This window comes from Crocodylus porosus, unplaced genomic scaffold, assembly GCF_001723895.1.
Source record: "Crocodylus porosus isolate Cpor-Errol unplaced genomic scaffold, CroPor_comp1, whole genome shotgun sequence".
NCBI classification, from domain to species: Eukaryota; Metazoa; Chordata; order Crocodylia; family Crocodylidae; genus Crocodylus; species Crocodylus porosus.
Window position 1 is genome coordinate 51,238,137 of NW_017728886.1, and position 24,626 is coordinate 51,262,762.

At 37.9% G+C, this 24,626-nt stretch overlaps 1 protein-coding gene across 1 annotated transcript in view; it reads right to left on the reverse strand.

Annotated features, from left to right (window-relative positions):
- DGKB (diacylglycerol kinase beta) overlaps window positions 1–24,626 on the reverse strand; it is a 565,110-nt gene that overhangs the window by 407,044 nt on the left and 133,440 nt on the right. Inside the window, exons 8-11 of the mRNA XM_019534027.1 lie at window positions 22,755–22,874; window positions 8,846–8,963; window positions 5,853–5,941; window positions 5,655–5,771 (exon numbers count right to left, since the gene is read on the reverse strand). Coding sequence (XP_019389572.1) covers window positions 5,655–5,771; window positions 5,853–5,941; window positions 8,846–8,963; window positions 22,755–22,874 — 444 coding nt within the window. The remainder of the gene's footprint in view (window positions 1–5,654; window positions 5,772–5,852; window positions 5,942–8,845; window positions 8,964–22,754; window positions 22,875–24,626) is intronic.

Genomic DNA, 24,626 nt, shown 5'->3' on the forward strand with positions numbered 1-24,626 from the left:
AACCTGGATCTATGTAGTATCAAACTTATTTAATTTAGGCTGAACTGGTACATGAAACTTCTGTACACTTTCTCCACACATGCCTTGGGATGGGAAAATCCAGCCTGGGGCTGCTCTTTTCACCTGTCTCCCCTCGCACCAGTGTATTTTTTTGCATCTCCCCTGGCCCTTTGCCCTCTGAACAGTCAGTCCTCTTAACCCTCATCCCACTAGCCACTCCAGGTGCAGTTAATTTTATATCAGCATTTACCACTGCCAGAGGCAAGCAAATCAGTCCTGGTTGGGGGAGGGATGAGTGGCATCAGGGTTTCGGTTCACTGGGGAGGGAACCCCACCCCACCTGCAGGTTGAGCCTACCCCCCACCCATCCGTGAGTCACACCCGTCCCACCACCCTTTGTGGGTCATGCCTCCCCCTCTCACCCAAACATGGGCCACAGCTCCCCCCCCACCACTCACAACCCATAGGTTGCATCTCCCCTCCATCCCCTGGCAGACCCCTGATCCCATCCAGTCTTCTGGACCCTAAAATCCCCATGGTAGCCCTTCCATCCTGACTCATCTGATAGTGGACAGTCATTCTGCATTCACTTAACCACCCTGTAATGCCCAAGAATGTACTTAGCCTAAGAGAAAATGGTATCTTCTTGGACTGTGAGCTGTTTAAGACAGGGTCAGTCGCTCTCTCTCTCCCTCCCTCCTTCCCTCCCACAACACCACAGTGTGTTGCACAAAAGCCCCAATTCTGGGGACAGAACCATTAATCACTGCTGAACTACTAATCCTGGTTACATAAAATTAGTAACCTAAGGTAACAGATAACTAAGGAAAAAGCTAAAGGACACAATCCTTGAAGCACAAAGGAAGTCCATTCCCATATAGCAAAAAGGCTGGGAAGCCCTCTTGGCTAAACAGGGAAATCATGGTCCTCTTAAGAAAGAAGAAAGAGATGTACAGTTAATCGAAGCTAGGGACAGCCCCCAAGGAGGACTATATAGCAATGGCCCTTGTAGGGAACAGATTAGAAAAGCTAAGGCAGTGACTGAACTAAAATCAGCAACAGAAATCAAGGACAAGAAGTCCTTCTTTAGGTACATAGGGAACAGGAAGAAAATGAATGGGAGTGTTGAGTCATTGCTCTGACCCAAGTTGTCTTTCCTGATTGGTGCAAGGGGCTGGATCCAGTTGATCTTCTGAGATCCCTTCCGCCCTTATAATCTATAAGCAAGCATTACTTACTTAAAATTAAAATTCTGGGTGTATTTAGATCAAATCCAATAGAACTAGAATGGAACTCTAATTCCCAACCCCTTCCTTCCCCTCCACCCTCCCACTAGCCTGGGGCTTTTTTTGAGAGCAATAAGAGCTCTATTCTCTAAACAAGGACAGAACCTTGCGAAGTTCATTTACGGAGAAGCACTCATTTACATTCTTGTTGAAAGAGAAAGATCTGTAGGTAACAAATGTATAATTCTAATAAATACAATTAACATTATAAGCTGTTAGATAATATAATCTGTCTTAGAAATGTTGATGTTACTCAAAAATTTAAGTTAATTCAATATTCATTTATTTATACACACACACACACAAAACCACATAATATGAAGATATAATTTTATGTCTAGTTTATGGAGACATATGCAAAGCATTCAAGTTTTATTTTCATGGTTTAGAATATGACCAGACAATCATAATAAAAGCAGAGCTTTATACTATGAAATTTAGCATACTTTATTATCGCTACATTGATTTAATAAACTGCATATTAAGTCTATCAGATAACATGTGCATTTCCCATAAATGAGCATGTCTGCATATAGAGAGCTTTTACTAGCAGATACATATATTTAAATTAATAGAAATTAACCTGGTATTCTAAGCATATATAAAGATCTTAGAAAGGCATATCTAATCTAGAAAATGATATATCTAGTTAATAAGTAGCATGCAGCTTATAATTCAATAGGTGATATTTCACTCAGCAGATGATATAAAATTTGTGGTGCTACAGCTGCACCTATAAAAGACATTTTTCTAGTAAGTGAGTGATTCATTTCTCTTTAGATGATTTACCCATATCAATATGAACTATATCAAACTTACAATATAATCATTTCAGTGGGTGACATATAAACTTTACAAGCAACATGCTTTTCATAAAGTTATCTAGCACAGTGTATTATAGACATATTATTTCTGAATTTTGAACTGAATGGCACCTAATATTAGTCTTGTCCATATTCATTTATATTGCAAAGTTACCTTCTCAGGCAGTTACTTAGCAACAGAAAATAAAAGTCTAATGAGTTTTGATTTACTCTGAGTATTAAAGCCTTATTGTGAGGGTATTTTGGTAGCCCTGTAATCTAAAGCATTTGTCATGCTAATTCTATGCCCCAGTGGTAAGGCTACTTGTACCATAATTAATGCACACCAGGCCATGTTACATCAAATAGAAGTATCTTCACACATTCAGTGATAATTAGCAGCTCTGCTACTCAGTGGCATGCAAACTTATCTATAAAAAAATGGCTTAATCTTCTTATTAGTCTCTGCTGATCTTTGACAACAAAACTGAGGTATAGGAGACAAAATGAATGGTTGAGACTGCAACACAGAAAAATAATACCTTAAAATGTTTCATAAACTTTCCTACAACCTTTTTTCTCCTCATTAGTTCATTTTCCCTTGTTGACAAAATAAATAAATAAATACTAGATTGTATCAACAAAGAGGCCACTTGCAAATCAATGTAAATTATTCTTTCACTCTCTTTAGGACTGATGGGGCCTGTCCTGGAATACTGTGTTTCAGTTCTAAGCCCCACACTTCAAGAATGCAGACAATTTGGAACGAGTCCAGAATAAAGCAACAAAAATTATCATAATCTTAGGGAACAAGATTTATGAGGAAAGGCTGAAAAACATAGGGTTATTTAGATTGGAGAAGAGAAGTCAGAGGGAGGATTTGATAACAGTCTTCTAATACCTGAAGGGCAACTACAGAGAGGATGGAAGTAGCCCATTCTCTGTGGTTGTAGGGGACAAGACAAGGATCAATGGTCTCAAGCTGCAGCAGAATACATTTAGATTAGAGATTAGGAGGAATGTTCTGGCTATGAGAGTGGTCAAGCATTGGAACGGATTATCTAGAAAATTGGAGCAATCTCCATCTCCAGAAATCTTCCATAGTAGGTTGGATAGAAAGTTGGCTGAGATGGTTTAGTCAGGGATGATCCTACCTCAAGCGAGTGGACTGGTTGATCTTGTGAGGTCTCTTCCACCCTTTTTCCTCTATTACCCTATGAACCTGCATTAAAAAAATACTTAGCAACATACTGTTGCTCTTCATGGAGAAAAATGAGCTTAGAAATAAAAATAAACTCCACAGGAATGTATTTGAAATTTCTGAGGCAACAACTCCTCTAAAATGAGAGTCTGTAGCTAGTTGGATGGGATGTAGAATTCAAATCACAGAAAAATCCTAGGAGCCACTGACAAATCTAGGGATTTGTGAAGAGCCAGTCATGTTCTTCTGGTCAAACCACCATTCTCTTGGCTGCATGGTTCCCTTATGAGATATGCAAATAGTCCCAGAAGGCCACCTATACTTGATCTGAGGCTACGAAGCCACCTTCAATACATCTTCAGAGGAAAAGCAGTCTGCACGTGCATGTGTGTGTGCATGCACATGTGCACTTATTTTCACGTGCACTTATTTATTAATGTTATAATTTCATAGAACTTTCTGAATTATTACATCATAAAATCTTCTGGCATTTGCAATGTTTTAAGTTCTTTTTATATCAAAATCAAGAAACAGAGATGCAGCATATTAGTTGTCTGCTTTTTCTAGAATGAGGAAGTATCATGTGATTTGACTCATTTTTTAAACCCATTACCTGCTAAGAGTTTATGTTGACATGAATAGGGCCAGGAGAGAGAGAGAGAAATTCAGTTGTCTAGGACTTCACTGCCTTGCTAAATGCCTGCTAAATACTATTTTTTATACTGTCACATTCTTTTCTAGGTGTGTTTCTCTGTTGCTGCATTTCTAGAAAAAATGGGCACATTTAAAAGGGAAGAAAGACACATTTAGAATTAGCCTTGTGAAAACTAACAGTCTCTCACATCACAACACAATGTATCAGCCACAAACAGCAGGAGGGACATATATATCCAGGTAAAAAGACACTATTAGCATAAGAGTGTGATGATAGTTTAATTTCTTCAGTATATAATTCAAAGTCACTTGTGTATATGTTACAGATTTAGGGGTATGTTAGTTTCTTTTTAAATTGATGAACTTAAGGCTTTTCAGCATGTAATATTTACAGAAGGAGAATAGTTAAAAAGCTTCTGAACTGAAATCACAAGGAAGGAAAAAATATAGTAGATGTAATGTAAAAACAAATCTTAAGTATTTTCAGAGGTTGGCAAGACTACTCATGCATTACTGATTTCTATCTGAAATCCTAGAGACAAATTGAAAACAAAATGTACTATTCTGACAAAAACACAGATAAGACTTAAAATGTTGACATGTCATTGTTATCAATTATAGAAATTATACTGCCAAGATTTTCAAATTTGAATGCCCAAGCCCTAGGCCTCCTCACTCCTCAGTGCCACATAGGCATACTTACCCACTTTTGAAAATCCCAACATACCTATCAACATCTTCAAGCACCTAAATATGCTTAAAAATCTGGCCCCATCACATGTAGCTAGGTATTTAATAGGTACAGAATTTTCAGAGGAGCTAGGCATTTCCAGTTTTTATTTAGAATTGGAGTTTATGGTGCTCAACACTTCTGGAAAAAAAAAAGTCAGAACCTTCTTATATAAATATCTAAAAACAGATAAATTTCTCTATCTTTAGTTACCTGAATTTAAATACTTTGGATTAGGTGTTCTGCTCACTAAATAAACTATTCCAATCTTGTGAACAACCTGTACTACACATTTGCTTCTTTCTGAAATGTTGTTTATACATAATCATAACAGTTTATTACTGGAGGTATGCTGGATTTATTTTCTTAGACAATGTTTCAAAGTTTGTTCCACTGTATTAAGAAAAGATGCATCTTAAAACAGACAACCTTGTACATCAACCACAAGTAGTCACAAATGTTTTGTTCTCAAATTATTCCTTAAAACACTGAACAAATAAATTATCGCTCTGCCAGATTTAAAAAAAAATACTGAGAGTGCTGACTCTCTTTCTACATGTTTAAATCCTGCTTTGACTGGAAGTAAAAATGGTAAATGTTGTGTTGTCTGTCATGAAGACCTCACCAACAAAGGTCGTATACCCTGACTGCCATTCGGTCCCAGTTATTGGTGGCTGTAGAACACATCATTTACATTAGCTGAATGAGGATTGCTCTTGGTGTATAGATTAATACACTACTTTCTCCTCTCTCTTTGTTCCCACAAGAGCTATGAAGTCATTCTGCCCTCCTGAATGTCCGTTGTTCTACCTTTATGCAAGTGCAATACACAGTGGATATTGGCCAAACTCCACAGAACACTTACTTTCCCAGAAAAAAAAACAGTAGGAAGCACCACAGTGCATTTTACTACCTAAAAGGTATAAATAGGTTCCATCAAGTTTATCATTTTCACAGATCCTCAGACTGTAGATACTCACTGTGATCTGACACCAAACACAATGAAGTCCAGTCAGGCCTTGGTAACATTTTATATTTTTGTGACACTTGTCACATTTTGTCGGACAGTTTCCTTCTACCCAGAAATGGTGCATTACCTATGATAGAAAAATGCAGGCATAGGTAGAGTTACTGACTTTAACATCTATGTGCCACATAAAATACTGTCATGGGCTTACTTCAGTGTTCTTTTTGGACTTCACATATGTTTTGATGCAAGAGGCAGGTGCTCTTGAGACGCAACGTTCATGCACTGTGTACTTGCAAACTGAAAGAGAAACATATTATTAATACTGAGTTAATACAGCTTCTGATAACATTTTATACAATAAGTAACATTAGCAAAACATTGCTTCATGCCTACTATTTAATCAATCCAACTGGTCATTAAAAAAAAAAAAAAAAAAAATCAAACTATATTGTTCTTTTCCCATACAAAAGATCAATTAGTGCAGGAAATATGCAAGTGAAAAATCCAAGAGTGTCTATCAACCCCGTAGCAGGAACTGTTTAATTAAATCAGTCCTCACTAATTTTTTATTTCAAAATAATTCCCAAATGGTAAAAATATCAAAGACAAAATGATGACTGCCAAATGGTTTGGTGTCATTTGCTAGTAGGAAGAAATCTATATTTTACAAACTATAAGCATGAGAGCAGCTGGCAAGCATGAAAATAAAAGCCAATGAGTTTATGTTATTCCTTCTATTGATTTATAAACCTTAAATGGCTGATAAGTCCGTTTCCAGATAGCAATTGTTGTCATGCATTTCATGTAATCATCCAAAGTTCAACTCTGGCTTGCCATAACACTACCTCTATACAGAGAAGCTTCCATTTCTTAACCCATCCCCCATCTGTTTTACATACTTGTCTTTATTGACAAACCTTGTCTATAATGATCACACTAGCTATAATAGAGCAATATAAAAATGCCAGTTTATGATGCAAAGCTCCCTTGACTTCAATTATAAAACTCTACTACTATATTTCTGTGATGATTGAATAGTTAACATTAGTGTAACTGTGCTTTGATGAGGAAATAATGCTACTGCTTATAACAACAGCATTCAATAGATTCTACTATTTAAAGGTGAATTTCTCCCTGCAACAGATAAGTCTCAAGCTTTTGACCTCGACAGCAATTAAGCACAAAGCACTTCTAAACACCTTACTTGCACCTATTACACAGACCCAGTGGGAGGTGCAGCCATTAATCAGACAAACTGCAGGGAGTAACATTGTTGATTGGGCCATGGAGGGATGGTGGGCCCCCCTGCAGTTCCTTTTTTATTTTTTTCCATCTCCCACACAATTTAAAACAAAAAATGCAATCTATAGCAATGCTTTGAAAGTACGTGGGAGGGCAGAATTTTTTTTTCCTGTAGAAGGAATGGAGGTGGAGCTCAGTTTGATGCAAAACTGCAAAGTGGTTTTGTAGGAATATCCAGACTCCTTCCTACCTGAAACTAAAAATAACCCACATGAGCTCCCCACATTGTTCATTTGGGACCATCATTCCTTTCAGGTATCATTAGTAAGAAAAATTAAGAGATCCACACCAAACAACAAGACACATTCACAGCAACTGAGAACGTTTCTATAAATAGGATCAAAGCAGTTTTATTTTACAGACAGGAAAAGTCCTATTTTCATGATACCTATATATATACAAAAAGAAAGGATCCACTGTGTTTATCCAAAGGGATTTTGTATTTCTCAAACAAATAAAATTTGGTGTTTAGAATAAGGACAACTTGTTTCCACGAGGTTGACAGAGTAATGATACTAGAGAAGACGGAATAGATCATGATGTATTAGCCAGTTCAGAACTTAGGAAAATTAACTCCCTAGGTTATTATACTGTATTATAACCATGTATTAAAGCTGCTAGATTTCCATTAGTTTAAATTATTTGGAATAAAAGTGGATATTTTATTCCAAAACTCTCCACGTGTGATTATTCAGTGTGTAAGTAAGCACATGGAAGATTTTTTTTTAATATGTCCTAAGTGGGACAGTGTCTCCTCCCAAAAATGTATGTCAGATTATGCCACATTTATCTACAGTTAATAAGCTGAAATGCATCAGTAGTCCTACTTGCTCAGAAAGCTACTGGTCATCATACTTGTAATGGAGTAGCTTTGATTCAAAGGACACTGAAAATGTAAGGAAGCTGAAAAAAAAGTTTAGAATAGCAAAAAGTAGATTGAAAGGCAACTTTATTGCAGTTAATTTTGTTCCCAGGAGGAATAGACCAAGTATTATTAAAACTAGTAGAGAAAGCCTGAAAAATAAAGCCAGAACATTTCAAATAAAACTTTCCACCCTTCCACCCCCTCAAAAAAATTTTTTTTTTTTTTTTAATAATAAGGATAGTTAACTGCTTAAAACAACTACTTTAGGAAACATTGGATTTTCCATCTCATGATGTTTCAAACCAGGAGAAAACACCTTTCTAAAAATATGTTTTAGAAAGATCTGAGTTATGATATAGTCAAAAATGAGTTACTGGGCTCAATACTGGGGTATCCAGGTGAAATTTAAGACTCTCTATTATCAAGGAGACTATATTAGATGATGTAATTGTCCTTTCAGCCTTAAACTCTAAAAATGTGAGTAATAGTGGCAGAATCAAGTCTTGTGATTGTACAACCAATCAAGTAATTGCATATGCCATCAAAGCTTCTATGCAAATTGGATACCAAACCGTAGGAACCTGAGCTTTTGAAAATTAGGTCCAAATATACCAGATAGAATGCATTATGAGGAAGATTAGAATAACTAAATATGGTATTCAGTACCCATGCTAGCTGATGACTAATAAAGAATATGAATAACTATTTACAAATATTTAAAGGAGGAAATATCAAAGAAGAAGGGATGTTCTCATAACCAGGATATATAATAGCAATTTAAAACATAAAGCAAGTGTAAAACTGTAGGCAAGATAAGAGAGCTTATTCTAATACCAAGTTCTATTATGATATAGAACACACTCTCATAGGAAGTTCTGAAATCCAATCACTTTACTAACCCCATGCCAACACATTGATTTTTTCCCTGTACTTTAAGACTGATCATTTGATCCAGGTTTAAAGAGTGTATAGGTATTTGTAATGCTGTTAATATAAAGTATACGGAGAATGGTCAATGAAATGCATATACTCACAAGAACAGCAGAGACCCTGCTTGCCTACTCCTATTAACATGTTCAAGCAAAGATTACAGTAGGCAGGCTTGTTAAAGTGTTTCAGTCTCCATACATGCTGCCCGTCATCCTTCACATTCTGCACAGGCCATAAAAGAAACAGATTTCATTTAATGAAATAAACAGTGAAATATATAAGTGCCAATAAAAATTGGAGATTGACTCAAGAACGTAAAAGACAAGCTGTTACTTCATTTATTACTTTACATCAGATGAAAATATAATTCTTCTAGTACACAGGAACTGATATGACAATAGATTCCTCAGAAGCTTCAGCATGTCCATGCATTTCCAAACTATGAAGTGGAGCAGCCACCTGTTGTTAACACTGTGACACAGATTTGTCTATAGACATTATAAAGCAGCTATAACATTAATTACATTGCAGTTAATTCTAAAAATATCTTTGCTATAGTTTGACTGAAGATTTTTTTTAAATGTCAACAAATTTCCTTTAAGAGCTCTTGGGATGTGGAACATTTCTGTGGATGTCATATAGCCTATAATAAGCAGGAGGTCTGAGTGCAATACGATAATGGTCCCTTTTGACCTTAAATTCTGTAAGCCTAGCTCCACTAGTCCCTCAAATAACTGATTTGGCTGACAATAGCATGTGGGGATGGGTTTTTAAAAAACTGTTTAATCAAAATCAATAATTATTAAAACATGTTAATTTAGCAACTAAGATTACTTAACACATAAAAAGTTTACTAAATCTGCTTTATATTTTTTTTTTTTGAGACCCTAAATGACATAGTCTGTTACTTGTAAGTGAAACAATATGAAAAGAAACCAAAGTAGTAAGTCTCGGAGCAGCAAGACTTTTTCAACATGTTATTCTTTCATTTTTGTGTTCTACATGTTCCTATACTGCTGTGAGATTTCTGGCCATTTCTTAACTAGCAATGTAACCAGATTACAATTATGTATAGAATTTATTTCTAGAATTTGAAAATACAAAATCTAATGTAATTAATGAACCTGAGGGTGATCTAGAAATCTTAATTTTAGGTGCAACAAAAAAGAAAAAAAGCCATGGCCACCATAATCTTAATTTCTCATAACCTACTGTCAGAAATGAAACCAAAATACTTAAAAGCTCACCAATACCATGTACCAGATCAAAACATACTGCAACATACTAGGCCAAATTCAGGTCCTGTGAAAGCTGATGATTATTGAATTTTGTCGGTCCTGAACTGGGCCAGTTTTGCTTGATTACTTTTTGATAACCGTGTTATTTTGCTACACAATGTTCTGAAGACATAAAGTAAACAAAAACTTCTTCAATATATTGTTTAGACATATTTAAAATAATATATTTTTTTAAAAAGCATGACTACATCTATAGCTGGTTCTTGTCCAATCTCTTAATTATGATATCAAGGAACACAAAAGTGTCTCTCTCAATACTTGTAAATACCTCTGTCTATAGTTTATTGTATTTCATGAGGTCTTAGTCATAAGAACCGTTAAAGTAAATCAACGGATGTAATGCAACTCAAATCTTTTAGATTTTACATATTAGCATTTAATTTCACATGCTAAATTCTTAGAACTATAGCACTGTTCTGTTTTTTTCAACTCAAGTTATCTGTCCACTGATGAGTCACAGTCACTCTGGATCTATCTATACAGCATCATAAGCAGGAAAACAATATCCAGTTATGTGAGCATCAGCTTAGTGAAATAAAATGTTTACACCTGTTCTAAAGGAAGGTCTTACTTTGAATACAACTTTGAATAATGTCTACAAAATGCCTGTACTAACAAATCAATAGGAACTAAAATCATGGGGGATGTTTTTGCATATATTTAGACTTCAGGGTCAGATCCTGTGTGGAGTTCCATGATATTATCAGCAAGAACTCAAAAGCCATCCTTGACAGCTATGCAATTTCAGGGCCTCTTGTCTGTACAGAGAACAAAAGGAGATGCCTATTCAGGACTTCTCAGCTTGATAAAGAGTGTGAAGGTCTTCCAGTATTCTCTGAAGAATCAGAAGTTGCTTCTGCAGCTGTGGAGCCCTAGGCTAGGGACAGAAATTACATGTAAACCAAGTATAAGTGATCGGAAACTAGTTCAAATCTATAACATAGCAGAAGGTCAGTGCATACGCACTGCTTTCAAAAAGGCCCAAACCAGTTTAAGATAAACCTGGATGGATGTAGCACCAGACTGAACTGATTTAGTTTAAATCATTTATTGAACTTCTGTCCCAGGTCCCCTCCAGATTCAAGTTAACTCACCGACCCCCACCATTCCCAATGCTTTGCACCTCCTGCACAAACTCCCCCCTTGCAAGGTGGGCAGACTAGCCTTGGCCCAAGCTGACTGCCCCAGCTGAGCAGGAAAGTGTGCTCTAGCACCCCCTGTCTTCTGGGCTGAGCCACGACAGGCATGTGGCTACATTTCTGGAATCAGAAGTGAATATCTGTTCGCTTACTTATTGGTTCAATCTATGCAGCTTAGACTAACCTGAAAAGATTGAACCGATTCAGTCTCAGGCTTTTAGATTCCCTGTACTTTGTCCCAGTCTCCAGTCAAGTTCCTTCAGGACCACTGCTAAGCAGGCCTGTTTTATTACCCAGAGATCCTTGATCAGTAATTTTTTTCCACTTTGTCTTACTACCCGCTTCAATGCATTTCTTTAATACTACTGAACGTCAACGTACTAAATATGTTTTGAGTCTTTGAAAGCCACCATTCATTTACTAGAAAATTAAAGACTGTAAATGTTTTTGAGAAAAAATACTATAAATAATAAACACTTCTACTCTTCAGACATATTAGTCTGGTCATCAACATGTGCTGTAATAAACTAAAAACACTTAAAATGCAAGCTAATCTGTGTTCATAAGCAAAACTATTTACTGTTTATTAAAATTAACATAAAATGCATGGTTATGCATAAATACATTTTTGCTTCACATTAGTTTCATTTTATTTTTTTCCAATTTTTATTTTTTTTTAAAGATGTCCATTACATGTGAATATGCCTGTTCTTATTTGAACAGAACATATGGAGTAACTTAGCTGGCATTTTCCTTATCAGAAAAACAAACAAGTCTTGATGTGGGTGTTCTGCCAATTAAAACACTTAACTGTGTTACAGGCTGCAACCGATGCACAAATCCATTACATAAACACACACACTTTTAGAAAATAGCAAATTAAATTTTTGCTTTTGTGCACTGCCAAAATCAGCAATAAAGTGCTGCAGATGATTATGTATGTACATAACTTTTTAGAACACTGTATAGGGGGAAAAAAGCCCATCTAATGTGAAATAAACCTCTCTCAGTATAAGACTAAGTATGAGTAAAATTCACATTTCTGATCCAGCAGTGCATTTACTGACTTTCAGTCATTTTGCTTCCATATCCTGAAAAAGAATCCAAAAACTAATAGTAATTTAGAAGATCTAGGGCAGATGCAGTGAAAATAGAAAGTATATGATATGTCTATATACCATATACACATATAAGCATATAATGGTATTACTAATATTTATTTTACTCATACTGGCTCTCATCTCTCACTGTGGTACTAATCCTGCTACCTCTGAAATCAATAGGGGGGTTGTCACAACCTATAATGGCAGAAGAACTGGACCTTACAAACAAACGAAGAAACAGACCCAGAGATGTAAGCAGCTAGTACCATACCCTAGGCAGTAGTGACCACTCCATGCCCCTCCCCCCCCAACCCCCTCCACCTTCCCTGAAGCAGCTGCAGCTCTGAATCCAGAAGAAAGGACGGGTCGAGCGGCAGTGACAGTGGAGCAGGAACAGCATCCAAGGGTTACTGCGGGGGGGGGGGATCATATTACTTCCTTTTTTTCCTTGCTGATACATGTATGAGAGTGGCCAAAACTACTGGTTTTTGCAACACCTCCCTCAACAGCAGCAAACTTCTGTCCAATGCTGCCACAGAATGTATCACTACTGCTTTGCTGCCCTCCCTGCTGCTGGAGCAGCAGCTGCTGCAATGAAGGTACAGGGGGGAAACAGGAACTGAAGACAGAAGGGATGCCTCACCCTCCCAACTCCATCCTGGCATACACCCCAGCCTTAGGGAGTGCCTAGGACTCGTGACCTGCTTGACCACCCATCATTCTACTAGCCAACTTTAAAATATAAATAGATGCATGCATTTTCCTTGTTATGCATCTCTAATCTATTTTACAGGGTTTTTTTATAATTTATAAATGAAAATTCTGTGGCAAGCAGCATACATGGCAGTCAGAGAGAGGAATGATGTTAGGAGACATTAGGGTTGGCTGATGGTCTTTTATTTTGCTTTGCATCTTTTTTAAAGTTTACCTAGCCTAAAGAGTTTTCCATGACTGACCTTTCTATGCCTGTCAGCCAAAGAGAAGGAGGAAAGCATCCATCAAGCCTCCAACATATAACAATTATATTCCAAGAAAAGGATCCTCCCATATAGTTCCAGTTCAACAACTGGAAAGACTCCCTGTCATTCTATTAAAATTAAGACAGGAACAACCTCCCTCACCAGGAAGATCTGAAATAATGAACAATAAGAAATCTTATATACTTTAGTCAGTACTATGCAAATAGAAAAGGTCAGATGTAGAACAGATGGAAGCACAGAAGGAAGGAAGTTTGGTTGTGTAAGCAGCTCTAGAACTCACCTCTCTACTGCATCACATTTTGCTAATCCTCAATAGGTGGGCTTGCAGCACAGCCATTATCCATAGCCCTCTATTGTACACATCTAGAAATGCTTCACGTAAAACTTAGCACATAGTATAGATAGACTTTAGGTGGTGGTGTGGTTTCCAGATATACACTCTACTCCTTATATAAGCACACATGCATAGATACAGAATGAGCTAATATTGCTTCTGTTCTACACTGACCTCTTTCAGGACAACCTTGCCAAAAGGCTCCCAAGAAAGAAAATTTGTCAGTGGCAATGCTGTAGAGCTGAAAAGTACCTGCAGCACCCTTTGCATAACTCCCTTAGGCAACAGTGCAGGGTAAAAGCTGACAGCACTGACTTTTCTGATAGCTCTTGCAAACAAGTCTTGGAAAGAGTTGAAGCTGCGCCCTCTGGTGGTAAATCAAAGAAATGACAGTGGCGGACCCACTCGACTTTTCCTATACTGAACCTATATCCATTCTAAAAGAGAACCCTGCTAGCACAAGGAGAGGTAATTTATACCTCCATGTGTGACAAACTCTGTCCAGCCCCATGTGTGTGTGTTTGTGAGAGAGAGAGAGAGGTTACATATAGCACATAATTAATCTATGCCACAATCATTTACAAACATACTCTATAAATGTGGCCTGATCATCATCGATGATAAGTTTATTGTTGCAATATAAAGCAAAGCTTGCCTCACTTCTCACTGACACAGAGAAACAAAAATATAAAACCATAAATAGTTAGGTGCTGTCTATAATCACTGGAACATTTCAGTCGAAGAAGTACCACTTATGCTATAATGGATCTAAACAGCCTAAGACTTTACAGTACCTTTGGTTCAGGTCCCCAATTCCATATACATACAGCTCAGAACAACAGATGATAATAATATACTAGACATCATGCATTTCACCACACACTCGATTTAACATTTAATAAAAGATAATAATAAAAAAGAGCGGTAACAATGCTTATCCTTTAAATTTTCAGTGGTAATGGCCTAGTACATTAGCTGCTTGAGGATATGAAATAAATCTCATTCACAAGGAAATGTTCTTTTAATTCAATTCTAGCTTTGTTGATCTTGGGCTGTAGAGTATTTACCTCATTTAGATTTACTTCACTTGTATATTTTCAGTGTGCATCTCTTTCATGAGTGCAGGTAAACAGGTTAATACTAAAAAAGCAAGCCACTATGTTCTCTTACATTCTTTCCGGCTACTTGCGACACAGGTTATATAGGTTACAAGGCATTTACTGCTACTGAATTTCTCTCTTGCCTAATAAAAGCAGAACTAATCTTTGAGCTACAACAGTACAATTATGACATCTAGTGGCAACCAAGAGGAAAGAGTTTATTCTGAGCTTCAAAATGTCTAGGTCCTTATAAGTGAAATCTAGTGCATGTGAATGGATGGGCCATTACCAGCGTTTTGTAGGCCCATCCATAGGAATGCTGATTATCACCCAGAGATCAGAACTAGATGTGATCTTTGATGACTGCTGAAAACAAATAAAGTGCAGGACAAGGCTGTTGTAGAAAAGAGGAAGTGTGGGATACCAAGAGGAGAACACCAGATGATGCCCACAGCTCCAAGAAGAGACTTAAGTAGTAAATGGAAGTTTGTGCAAATATCTAAACTAATGAAAGCAAGAAAACTAGTCTCAAAGTTGTGCAGAACAACCCACTGATCAACTTTATTTCTCCTGGATAACTTGGCTGGTGCTTAGTAGAGTGTAAATGAGGAAGTCTGAAGGTGGTGGGGTCTTGAATGTGCTGAACTAATGCAAGTTGAGGGGAAAAAAGGCATAAATTGAGAAAGGAGTCTTGAAGGAGCACAATAGGAGCCAAACAGAAGTGGGATCAAATGATTGTGGAAAAACAGAGCACAAAAAGTGCAGTGCTGGTGGCAGAATCAAATGATTGGAGATAGCGTGGGTCACTAAAAAGAGAATCCCAGATGATGCTCAATGAAAAATAGATAAATCAATCACAGGAGTCAGCGGATGCTGCCCCCTCTTCCAAGATGAGGGAAAGCAAAAGTGCAAGAAAAATGGACTGTTAGGGCCACTCCAGAGAGACAGGTAAAGGCACATATAAAATCTGATATGTGATACACAATCAAGCTTCCTACCATGCCATACATTCATAACAGGGAATGTGATTGTGGGATTAGGTGTCAGATATCAACATGCCTTATTGTTGGCACAGGGGGAGCCCAGGATAATGATCCCAAGCTCCTCCTGCCCCAGACAGTGTAACCACAGGGGCAACCCAGGTGTCCCCATGGCTGGGAATCCTGTCAACTGATTCAGGCTCCCAGCCACAAAGACACCTGGAGTGCCCCCATCACTGGCAGCCTGCATTGGTTATGGGCTTCCAGCTGCAAAGACACCTGAGATGCCCTAATGGCTGTAAGCCCATCAGTTGATGGACCCCTCAGCCATGGAGACATGAGCTCCTGTGGCTGGGAGCCTGTGTCGGCATGATGGGGTCCCAGCCACAGGGTTTTCCTAGCCACACATTCAATTAATAATGTGATTGGAAGGAGCCACAAAGTTACTGCACAACTGGTTAATTACGACTGAAGTGTAACATGCAGCAGGGGTAGGGTTACTATATGTCTGGGCTTTCCCAGACATGCCTTCTTTTTGGGTCCTCTGGTCTCTATCCAGCTAGGGACCCCCTATGGCAGGACTAGGGGGAGCAAGGAGCTGTGGGTCAGGAGTGAGAGACACCTGCAAGGCGTGGGGATGGGGGCTGTAGCTTGGAAGTGAGGGGCACCGGGTGGTCAGGGGACTGTGGGACACTGGCAGCACCACGGGGCTATGGGTTGGGATTGAGGAGCACCGCAGGAGAAGGGGGCTGTGGGTTGGGAGTGAGAGACAGTGGCAGGGCTGGTGGCTTTGTTTCTGTTTTACATGTAATTTCTGAGGCAATGACACTTGTTATTTACTGTTAACAGTTAGAAACTGTCCCCCAACAATCATATACTCCCCCTCTTCCCAGACTGGCATCCTTTATTTTGAAACTGGAAATATGGTAACCCTAGGCAGGGGCCAAAGAGAAAGCAAATCTTGTGGCTGAGCTTCTAGATGGAAAATATGGACAAGAGCAGAAAGAGGCTCCTGAGGCACAGTCAATCCAGCACTCTTCTGGGAGTGATAAGCTGTATTATCTGTGCCTATGAATCTGGCACTATGTTGTCCATTTTGTTATGCATAGGGCTGCCATCCCTCCACTTACTAACCCTAACTACCTTAAAGTAAAGAAATTGAAGAACAGGGGTTTTGGATTCAATGACTTCCTAAAGTCCCTTCCAAACTTAGTTTTCTATGATTCTATGAACACTATGCCACTAATCAGTGGTAGAATTAACAGCAGAATCCATGGCCTTTTTATACAGCCTGTAGGCATTTCTGAAAACCCCTGATCAAATGCCACCCAACCCTGGAGGTTCTGAAGCTGCACAACATAAAATACATGAACAATTCTTGAAGCAGAGATTTTTCTTTCAAATAGGTGCAAGAACAAGCAGACCAAGGTCATGCACACTCTTGGTCCCTTTCACTGACACAATGAATCTTGAATTATTTTATGCAAAGTGGATCAGTTTCAGTAGGAATAGGGTTTAGGGTAGAGGTTCTCAGGCCCTTGGCAGAAATAACACATCAAGTGCTCCAATTTTTATTAATGGAGCAATAAATTGTAACATATTTAAGCAATTTATCACTGGATACTAAGCCGCAAAATGGCCATCCAGGCACAAAAATGTTGCTTGTAAAATGTAGATTATCTCTGCAGCTCGTTTCTATTGCACTTTAATTTGAACGTGTGAAATGTTACACACAGGGTCATAGTCAGGTACTCTAGAATCCTTGGGTGGACCGCTCTCCCTTCTCTTCTCTTCCCACTTCCTACAAGGAGACACTTATTTATGCTGAACTCTGCTGCCCCATAGTGCTTCAGCAGAAGATGTCATGATTCACTGTCCCTCCTCCCTTTTCACAGTCAGCCTGCAAGGCTACATTTTAAGGAGCCATTAGCACCTCTCTCCTGTGAGAAGCAGACTATAAACAGACACTCAACATGACATGCTTTAGGTACACACAACACTAATCTGAGAGAGGTGGAGGGAATTTGTTTGGAAAACTGCCAGTGGGGGCAAGATAGAGAAACCGGAAAGTACATACACACAAAAAAACTTCTCAAAGATGTCCCTGGAGAATTTGAACTCCACCACTCTTGCCTCCCTGTCTTGTATGGGCCTCCTCTGCTTTGCACAAGGATTCAAGAAGCACCACTCTCCCTTCCCACTAGCAGCACAGCTGAAGGTCTGGGAAGGGGTCTGACAGTCCCTTCTACAAGCTCTCCAGCTCCCTTTGTTGGCAAATGCTGGCAGATCAAGTTCCCAGGGCACTTATTCCTTTCCCCCTCCCCTACCCCAGATTGTTTGCCCTGTGAACATGAAGCAAATCACATAGCATGACAGCTTCCATCAACAATATTACTTGTTGCTTGAAGAAAATATCATCTTCCAGGGCCTCAACTAGATTTAAGTCCCCCATCCTAAGACTCAGGACACCCCTAAAAAATGTCAGCTTTTAGTTTTCACTCATTTTTTGACTCTGGAAAAAAATTATAGAGCAATTCTTTTGTTGCAAAGAACTCAGAAAGACCATAGCTAGTCTTTTGACACTATGCATTCTTATCTGAACCTATTTGAAATATCTTGCAAATTATGTGCAAGTTTCTGCACATCTAAGAGTGCTAATACTTGGCAGTACTAGGCGACACTCTTAAAAAAAATTCACAATACTGAGAGAATCGCTGCTTTAGGTTATTTTTCTGGGGAGCAAAAGATGGGGGTTTGAATTTTCTCTAGCAGAATAGGAAACTGAGTGCAGACCTACCACATCTTGTGTTTTTCCATCATAAGTTACCATATAAATGAGGGACAACATTTCCTTTTCCAGCTGCCTTGAAAGAGTGACCTGTGCTCTGTTTTTGAAAAAAAAATGGTGAAAGGCATCTCCCAGGAGTAATAAGTAAAACATTTGTGCCTCACAAAGAGACAGGATTTAGGACTTGTCCTCAATGTTTCTCTTTTGTCTTGCCTGACATGGCTCCCTGCTCTCATCATGCTATATTTCTGCCATTCTGAGGCACCTAACTCTGGTGTTTAACTCCGGATTTCACTACAAATGTCAAGCACTTGAAAGTCAGTGTTTAGCACTGTGACAATGAAGTGCCTTTTTAGACCTTTTTGGCTGTGAAAAAAATCACTTAAACCTTCTGTGTCTCAGTCTCCCTATGAAATAGATATGAAAGTTTTCATGGCAATATCATGAGATTTATTTTATTAATGTTATTAAAGCAGTTTTAAACTTTCAGAAGCACTATATAGTATATGTATGGCAACCATCAAAGGTTAGGTTTCTATTATATCTCCCAGTTTTCAGTCACTTGTAACAATCTTAATTTTCACTTAATCAGGAAACTCTTAAATGAGAATGATACTATATTGGAACATCTCCCAGGAAACCAATTTAAGTAAATGCTAGTGAACAGTAATTACTGGTGTTTAAGGAGAACAATTTTAGTAGATGTGACATCTGATAGAGAAGCAGTCAGCCAAGTGCTAAGTGGTAAAACTGGTGGTTAACCAGGTATACAACTGTAAGATATGGTCTTTAAGTACAGAAATTGCCAAATGTTATATATTGATATATTAAGTAAAGAAGAATGAACCAATTATCAATTAAAATATAACTATGCTGCATTTTAACTGTGCCTTTTGGCATGCTGATTGCCTTGGCAAGGGGCATTATGTAAATATAATTCCTTGCCCTCATTTTGTAGCTGCTTCACAGGCAACATTCGTATTTATTTCATTGTTTTGCCTGCAGAGTAGTTGCAGAAAAAGAAATAATGAAGAACAGGGGAAATATAGTTAATATAGGTTGAATAACCTTTTTTATTTTTTTCAGTTTTATATAATACAATTCAATGTTTTATTTTTAACTCTTTTGCTACCATTTTATATTAATGTTCTCCTAGCTGGAACAGGTGTGTAATTAGAAAGATTCTACTGTAATTGTAATTGAAAGCTTTTATGTTAGCCTTCTAGTTTTTTTTGTTTATGTATGTATACAATATAAATATAATACATAAATGATGTGGTAGCTGTGATAAAGATGTCAGGGTGTATTGGCAGCTAATATTATAGCTCCAATGAGGTCAATAGAACTCTGAAAAATTAAACTAACTAAGGATCTGCCAGATTGTATTAAATGTACATATAATATATAAGATGAGAGGGGATATCTAAGTAAACAGTTAACACCACTGCAGACAATCAACAATGAAATAATCAACCTGGAAAATAATATATACCTTCCCCTATTTGGCTCAATACCAAGCAATTAAAAGATGTTAAGAACTCAATCTACTTAACTTAATGAAAAAGTGGTTAAGAGGTAACTTGATGATGGTTTACAAAAACAGAACTTAGGAAGAAAATTTCTACTAGCAAAGGGATCTTTAATGTAATAGTAAAAGCCACAACAAAAGCCATTGTTTGGAAACTGAAGCTACACAAATTCAAATGAGAGATAAATCAACTATTTTTAACAGAGAGGGTAATTAACCATTGGATTAAATTTGCCAAGATATGCAATGGATTCTCCTTTACTTGAAATCCTTAAATCAGGGTGGATATTTCATTAAAAGATATACACTCGTACAACCACAAGTTACTAGGCTGGGTGCTGGAATTAGAGGGTGAAATTCTATGCCTTTGCTCTGCAGGTCAGATTAGATTATCACAATAGTCCCTTCTGACCTTAAATCTATGAATTAAGACAATCAATATACTATTAACCTTAAAATGATATTATAGCAGGGGCTTGAGGAAATGCATGGAGAAGCCTTTAACTGTTTCTATCAGGACAATCCCAGATATTTGCAACAGAAACAGCTCCTTCACCTCAGAAGTACTGACTTGCAAAGTTCCACTAATCTCAATGCCCTCCCTAGTTTTATGTCCTTTTTTTATTCCTGAGGCCACTGATGTTCATGAGGCATGATAGATTCCAATACAAGCAATACTCAAATCTCTATATAATATAAGAATATAAAATGTGCCAAACTGGGTCAGACTAACTGTCCATCTAGCCTAGTATCCTGTCTAACAGTGGCAGGGATGGATGCTTCAGAGGGAGAGCACTGAACTGGGCCTATCTAGCGTGATTTATCTCAGTTTCATACTGTCACTATTCTCAGAGCATGAGACCAATTATAATAATGATCTCTACTTTACTTTAACCCCAACATCTCTAAACTAACCAACTGTACCAGTTTGGTGTTGTGTTAAAATGTAGCTTGCTTTGCTGAAGTTAAAAACTAAGCAATATTCTGGGAAGGCAGAAGCGTTTTCTAAACTAGTCTTGCATGAAGGAAATTTGCCTCCAGAACAAACAGGATTTCTTTTGGCTGCTCTCAGTTTCTAGATACCCAAGTTGTTAACACTACCAAAAACGGACTGCTATATCTGTTAGGAGTTTGTCTTCTCTCCTCTCAGATACTACCTCGATTATGAACATCCTCACCTTGCCATAACTCTACATTTAATTTCTGAGTCAAGGCATTTTCACCACAGTCTTCATTACCATGTTTATAAGCAGAGAGACAAACTACAGAATGCTAGGGACTCTGGCATGACAAATATTATTACAGTTTGAGAAAAAAAACTCAGCTTTTTGACTAGTGGACTGATGCATATAACAGAGAGTCTTGGTTATGCACCCTCATCCATATCAAATGAAAATATTCCCCTATCTGTGCAAATTACTCTCAGAGACAGACATCAGAGTTTTGGCTTTTTTTGTTCAAAATACATTTAAATGCAGTCATCAAAACTATAAACAAATTGTAAACATAACATTAACAGCAAAATAATTTCTTGCTGGATCTATGGATAATGTAAATGATACAAATGTTTCCGGGAACTGATAGGGGCTTCAATTTTATTTTTCATTGAGTTTGCAATAATTTCAGGGCTTTACACCATCCCTACAGTAATTTTATTAAATCCCTGTAAAACTAGTGAAGGGAATCCATGGGGTCCACCTGGATCGTGGTCTGATCAGTCAGAAAATCACAGTAAAGTACAAAGCACTTCAATATAATATAAGTGGCAGATAAATCTTGAAGTTTTCTTTGCTTATCGATTAAAATACACTTAGTATAATTCATTTTATTTTCTGTTTACAGCTAAGTATTTATAATTTTTCCTCATATAAGACCATGGAAATATCTTCCATTGGACAAAACACCAATGCACATTCACAACGATTTCACAATGCTATGGAGTTTTGACATGACCGAACTGGCCTTTGAAAATATAATTATCAAACAACCATTTCCTTAATTAAATACTCAACAGGAGAAATGTTTGAATCAAGCATGGCAGCCTATACATTTTCTGCTTAATTTGCTGTTATTTTGTAGGTCTATGTTAGTGTGTACAGCACCAGAATTAATTTTAGCTTTTGCCTCTAATATACAGTAATGAAGTAATATCACAAAGAACAATTTCTATTAATTCATAGATGTAATGTAGGTGGCTCTAAATTGAAAGAGATTGAAATATGCCTACTGAAAATCATGTACTTCACTACTTCCCCAAATAACTATAAGTATGCTATATAACACAAATGGAAGAAAAGGTGCATATTCCTAAAAAAAAAAATTAAAAATTAAAGAAGAAAATAATCTGCTAGAGAAGCTGCTTAAGTTGCAGCACTGCGTACTATTTACAGCATGCACCCAGAAATAAGATGATCCAGCTAAACTATATAATCCCAAAATCTGCTCAATGGCAGGACAGCAGGTGGCACTGGACCCTGCCAACAGTACAACAGCTGTGCCTAATTGGTATAAAAGTGATCTTAGTGTAGCTCTCCATCTTCAATATGAAGTTTTGATCTTTAGAGAACACAGCTTTCAGTATGTCGTGCCCCACTCTTTAACAACATGGTCCACTTGATGTAGCTATTTAAGAGAACTTGTGGTCTTTTAATTTTTTTCCATAAATAAAATGAAGATGTCTGCAGGATGCACATGTACCAGTTTCATGGCCCCCACTGACTCAAAAAGTTACCCTTTAGATATCGCTGTGTTAATACTACTCACATTTTCTAAGCCAAGAAGCACCAGCAGTGGGATAGTTGTCATTCCTCCTTGGATCCATTCCTCCAGAGATACAGTGCCATCATGGTCATAGTCAATTTCTTCCATCATTTCATGAAGGATCTGTACAATTATAAAAATCTGTAAATTCCACGTTATAAGGTAACAAGTCTGTGCCTCCTGAACACCGCTTCAGAAGGAAAAACAACAATTACCCTGTGTGGAAGAACTCTGCAAATAAGTTCTTAAAAGTTTTTTTTTACTTTTTTTCCTAAATCATTATAAGAACTAAACCAAAAGCATTCAAAACCATTTTCTTCAGTGAAAAAACAACTCGTATCAGCCACTCCTATCAAAACTCTATATTTTTCTACAAAATGTGTTTTCTAAAGCATCTAATTTTTCAATTTAAAAAAATCATTTCTGCCCCATATTTTCAATTTTCCCCAATTTATTCCACAATTTTGCCAGCAAGAAATAACGAAGTATATCATATTACATAACATTGCATCAAAACTGAAACACGCATATTTTATTATTCCCAACAAATATATCAAGGAAACAGAAACAGTTCACCTCTAACCTTATTCCTTCATGGCTATAACACCACTGTAGCATTACCTAATCCCTAAAGACATTATATGACAATTTTACATTGTCGTTCTTGGAGCATTACAACTTCTTGAATTCTACAGCATGACACAGCTTTAAGGAAAAATTCACCTCACACAAAACCCGAGTATCACTTAAATTTTGTTTTAAAATGGAACCTAAATGGCACATGACCTTGTTCTGGCCCTCTCCATTTCATAGAATAAAAGGCACTTACTGTATTGGTAAAGGCGCATACCTTACTGTCTCACATTTACTAAAATCCAAGACAAGCTTTTTTTCCCCATTTAACTTTTGGGAAAAGACCCTTCTTTCAGATTCAGAAAGAGGTACTGGAAGAGTAGAAAGCTGCTGTGTTTGTGGCTATGGCTCCAGCCCAAACCGGGGGTCATGGCAAGAGCTGTAGTTGCAACTGCTGTCTGTCCCTCTACTGCCTCTGCCCCATTGCCCTTGTCCCCACAGCTTCTGCCCTGCTCCTGGAGCCTCAGGCTCCCTGCCTCCACTTCACTTACCCTCACCCTACCGCTTACATCAGTCCTGGCTGGAGCCAGGGCCAGAGCTGCCACACAGCTACAGCTGCTACTGGGCTGGGTAGGGGCTCCATGCTCTATGCTGCAGGCTCAAGCAGGGCTGAAGAAGATGGGAAGGTGATAGGGGGCAGATGCTGCAGGAAGGGAGATAGGAGGACTGAAGCTACAAGAGTAGCAGATGTGGCAGTGGAAGGAGGGAGGTAAGTGGTAGGAGAAAAGTGGCAGAGGCCAAATTGCAGAGGGTCAACGAAAGTGGGGGGCAAGCTGCCTGACCCTCTCCCTGCTGCCCCCACAGGCTGCTTTTGCTATTTGCACCTTCCTACTACCTACTCGCTAACTACCCCTGCCTGTCCCCCTACTGCCTCCCCCCGGGCTACTGCTTTTCCTGCTGCAGTGGTTGGAGGGCACGGATTTAAGATGCTGCTCCAATGATTCAATTCTATATATGGGAAATTATAACAAATTTATACAATTTCAATATTTGGAATACAATTTTTCAGGGCTTGTCTTAAATTCAAGTCATCTTCATTTTGGGTAAACATGGTAAATAAAATAAAACCAAATTATAGGGAATTAGAAGACTTTTCAATGTCATATTATGATTATTGTTATTTAAGTTATATTGATGCACTGCCCAAAGACAATAAACTGTAATTGGGCTAGGTGTAGTATATAGAACAAATCATAATTGATTTTCCTTCAGCTTTTGTGATAGATTTAGGCCTTAAGGACA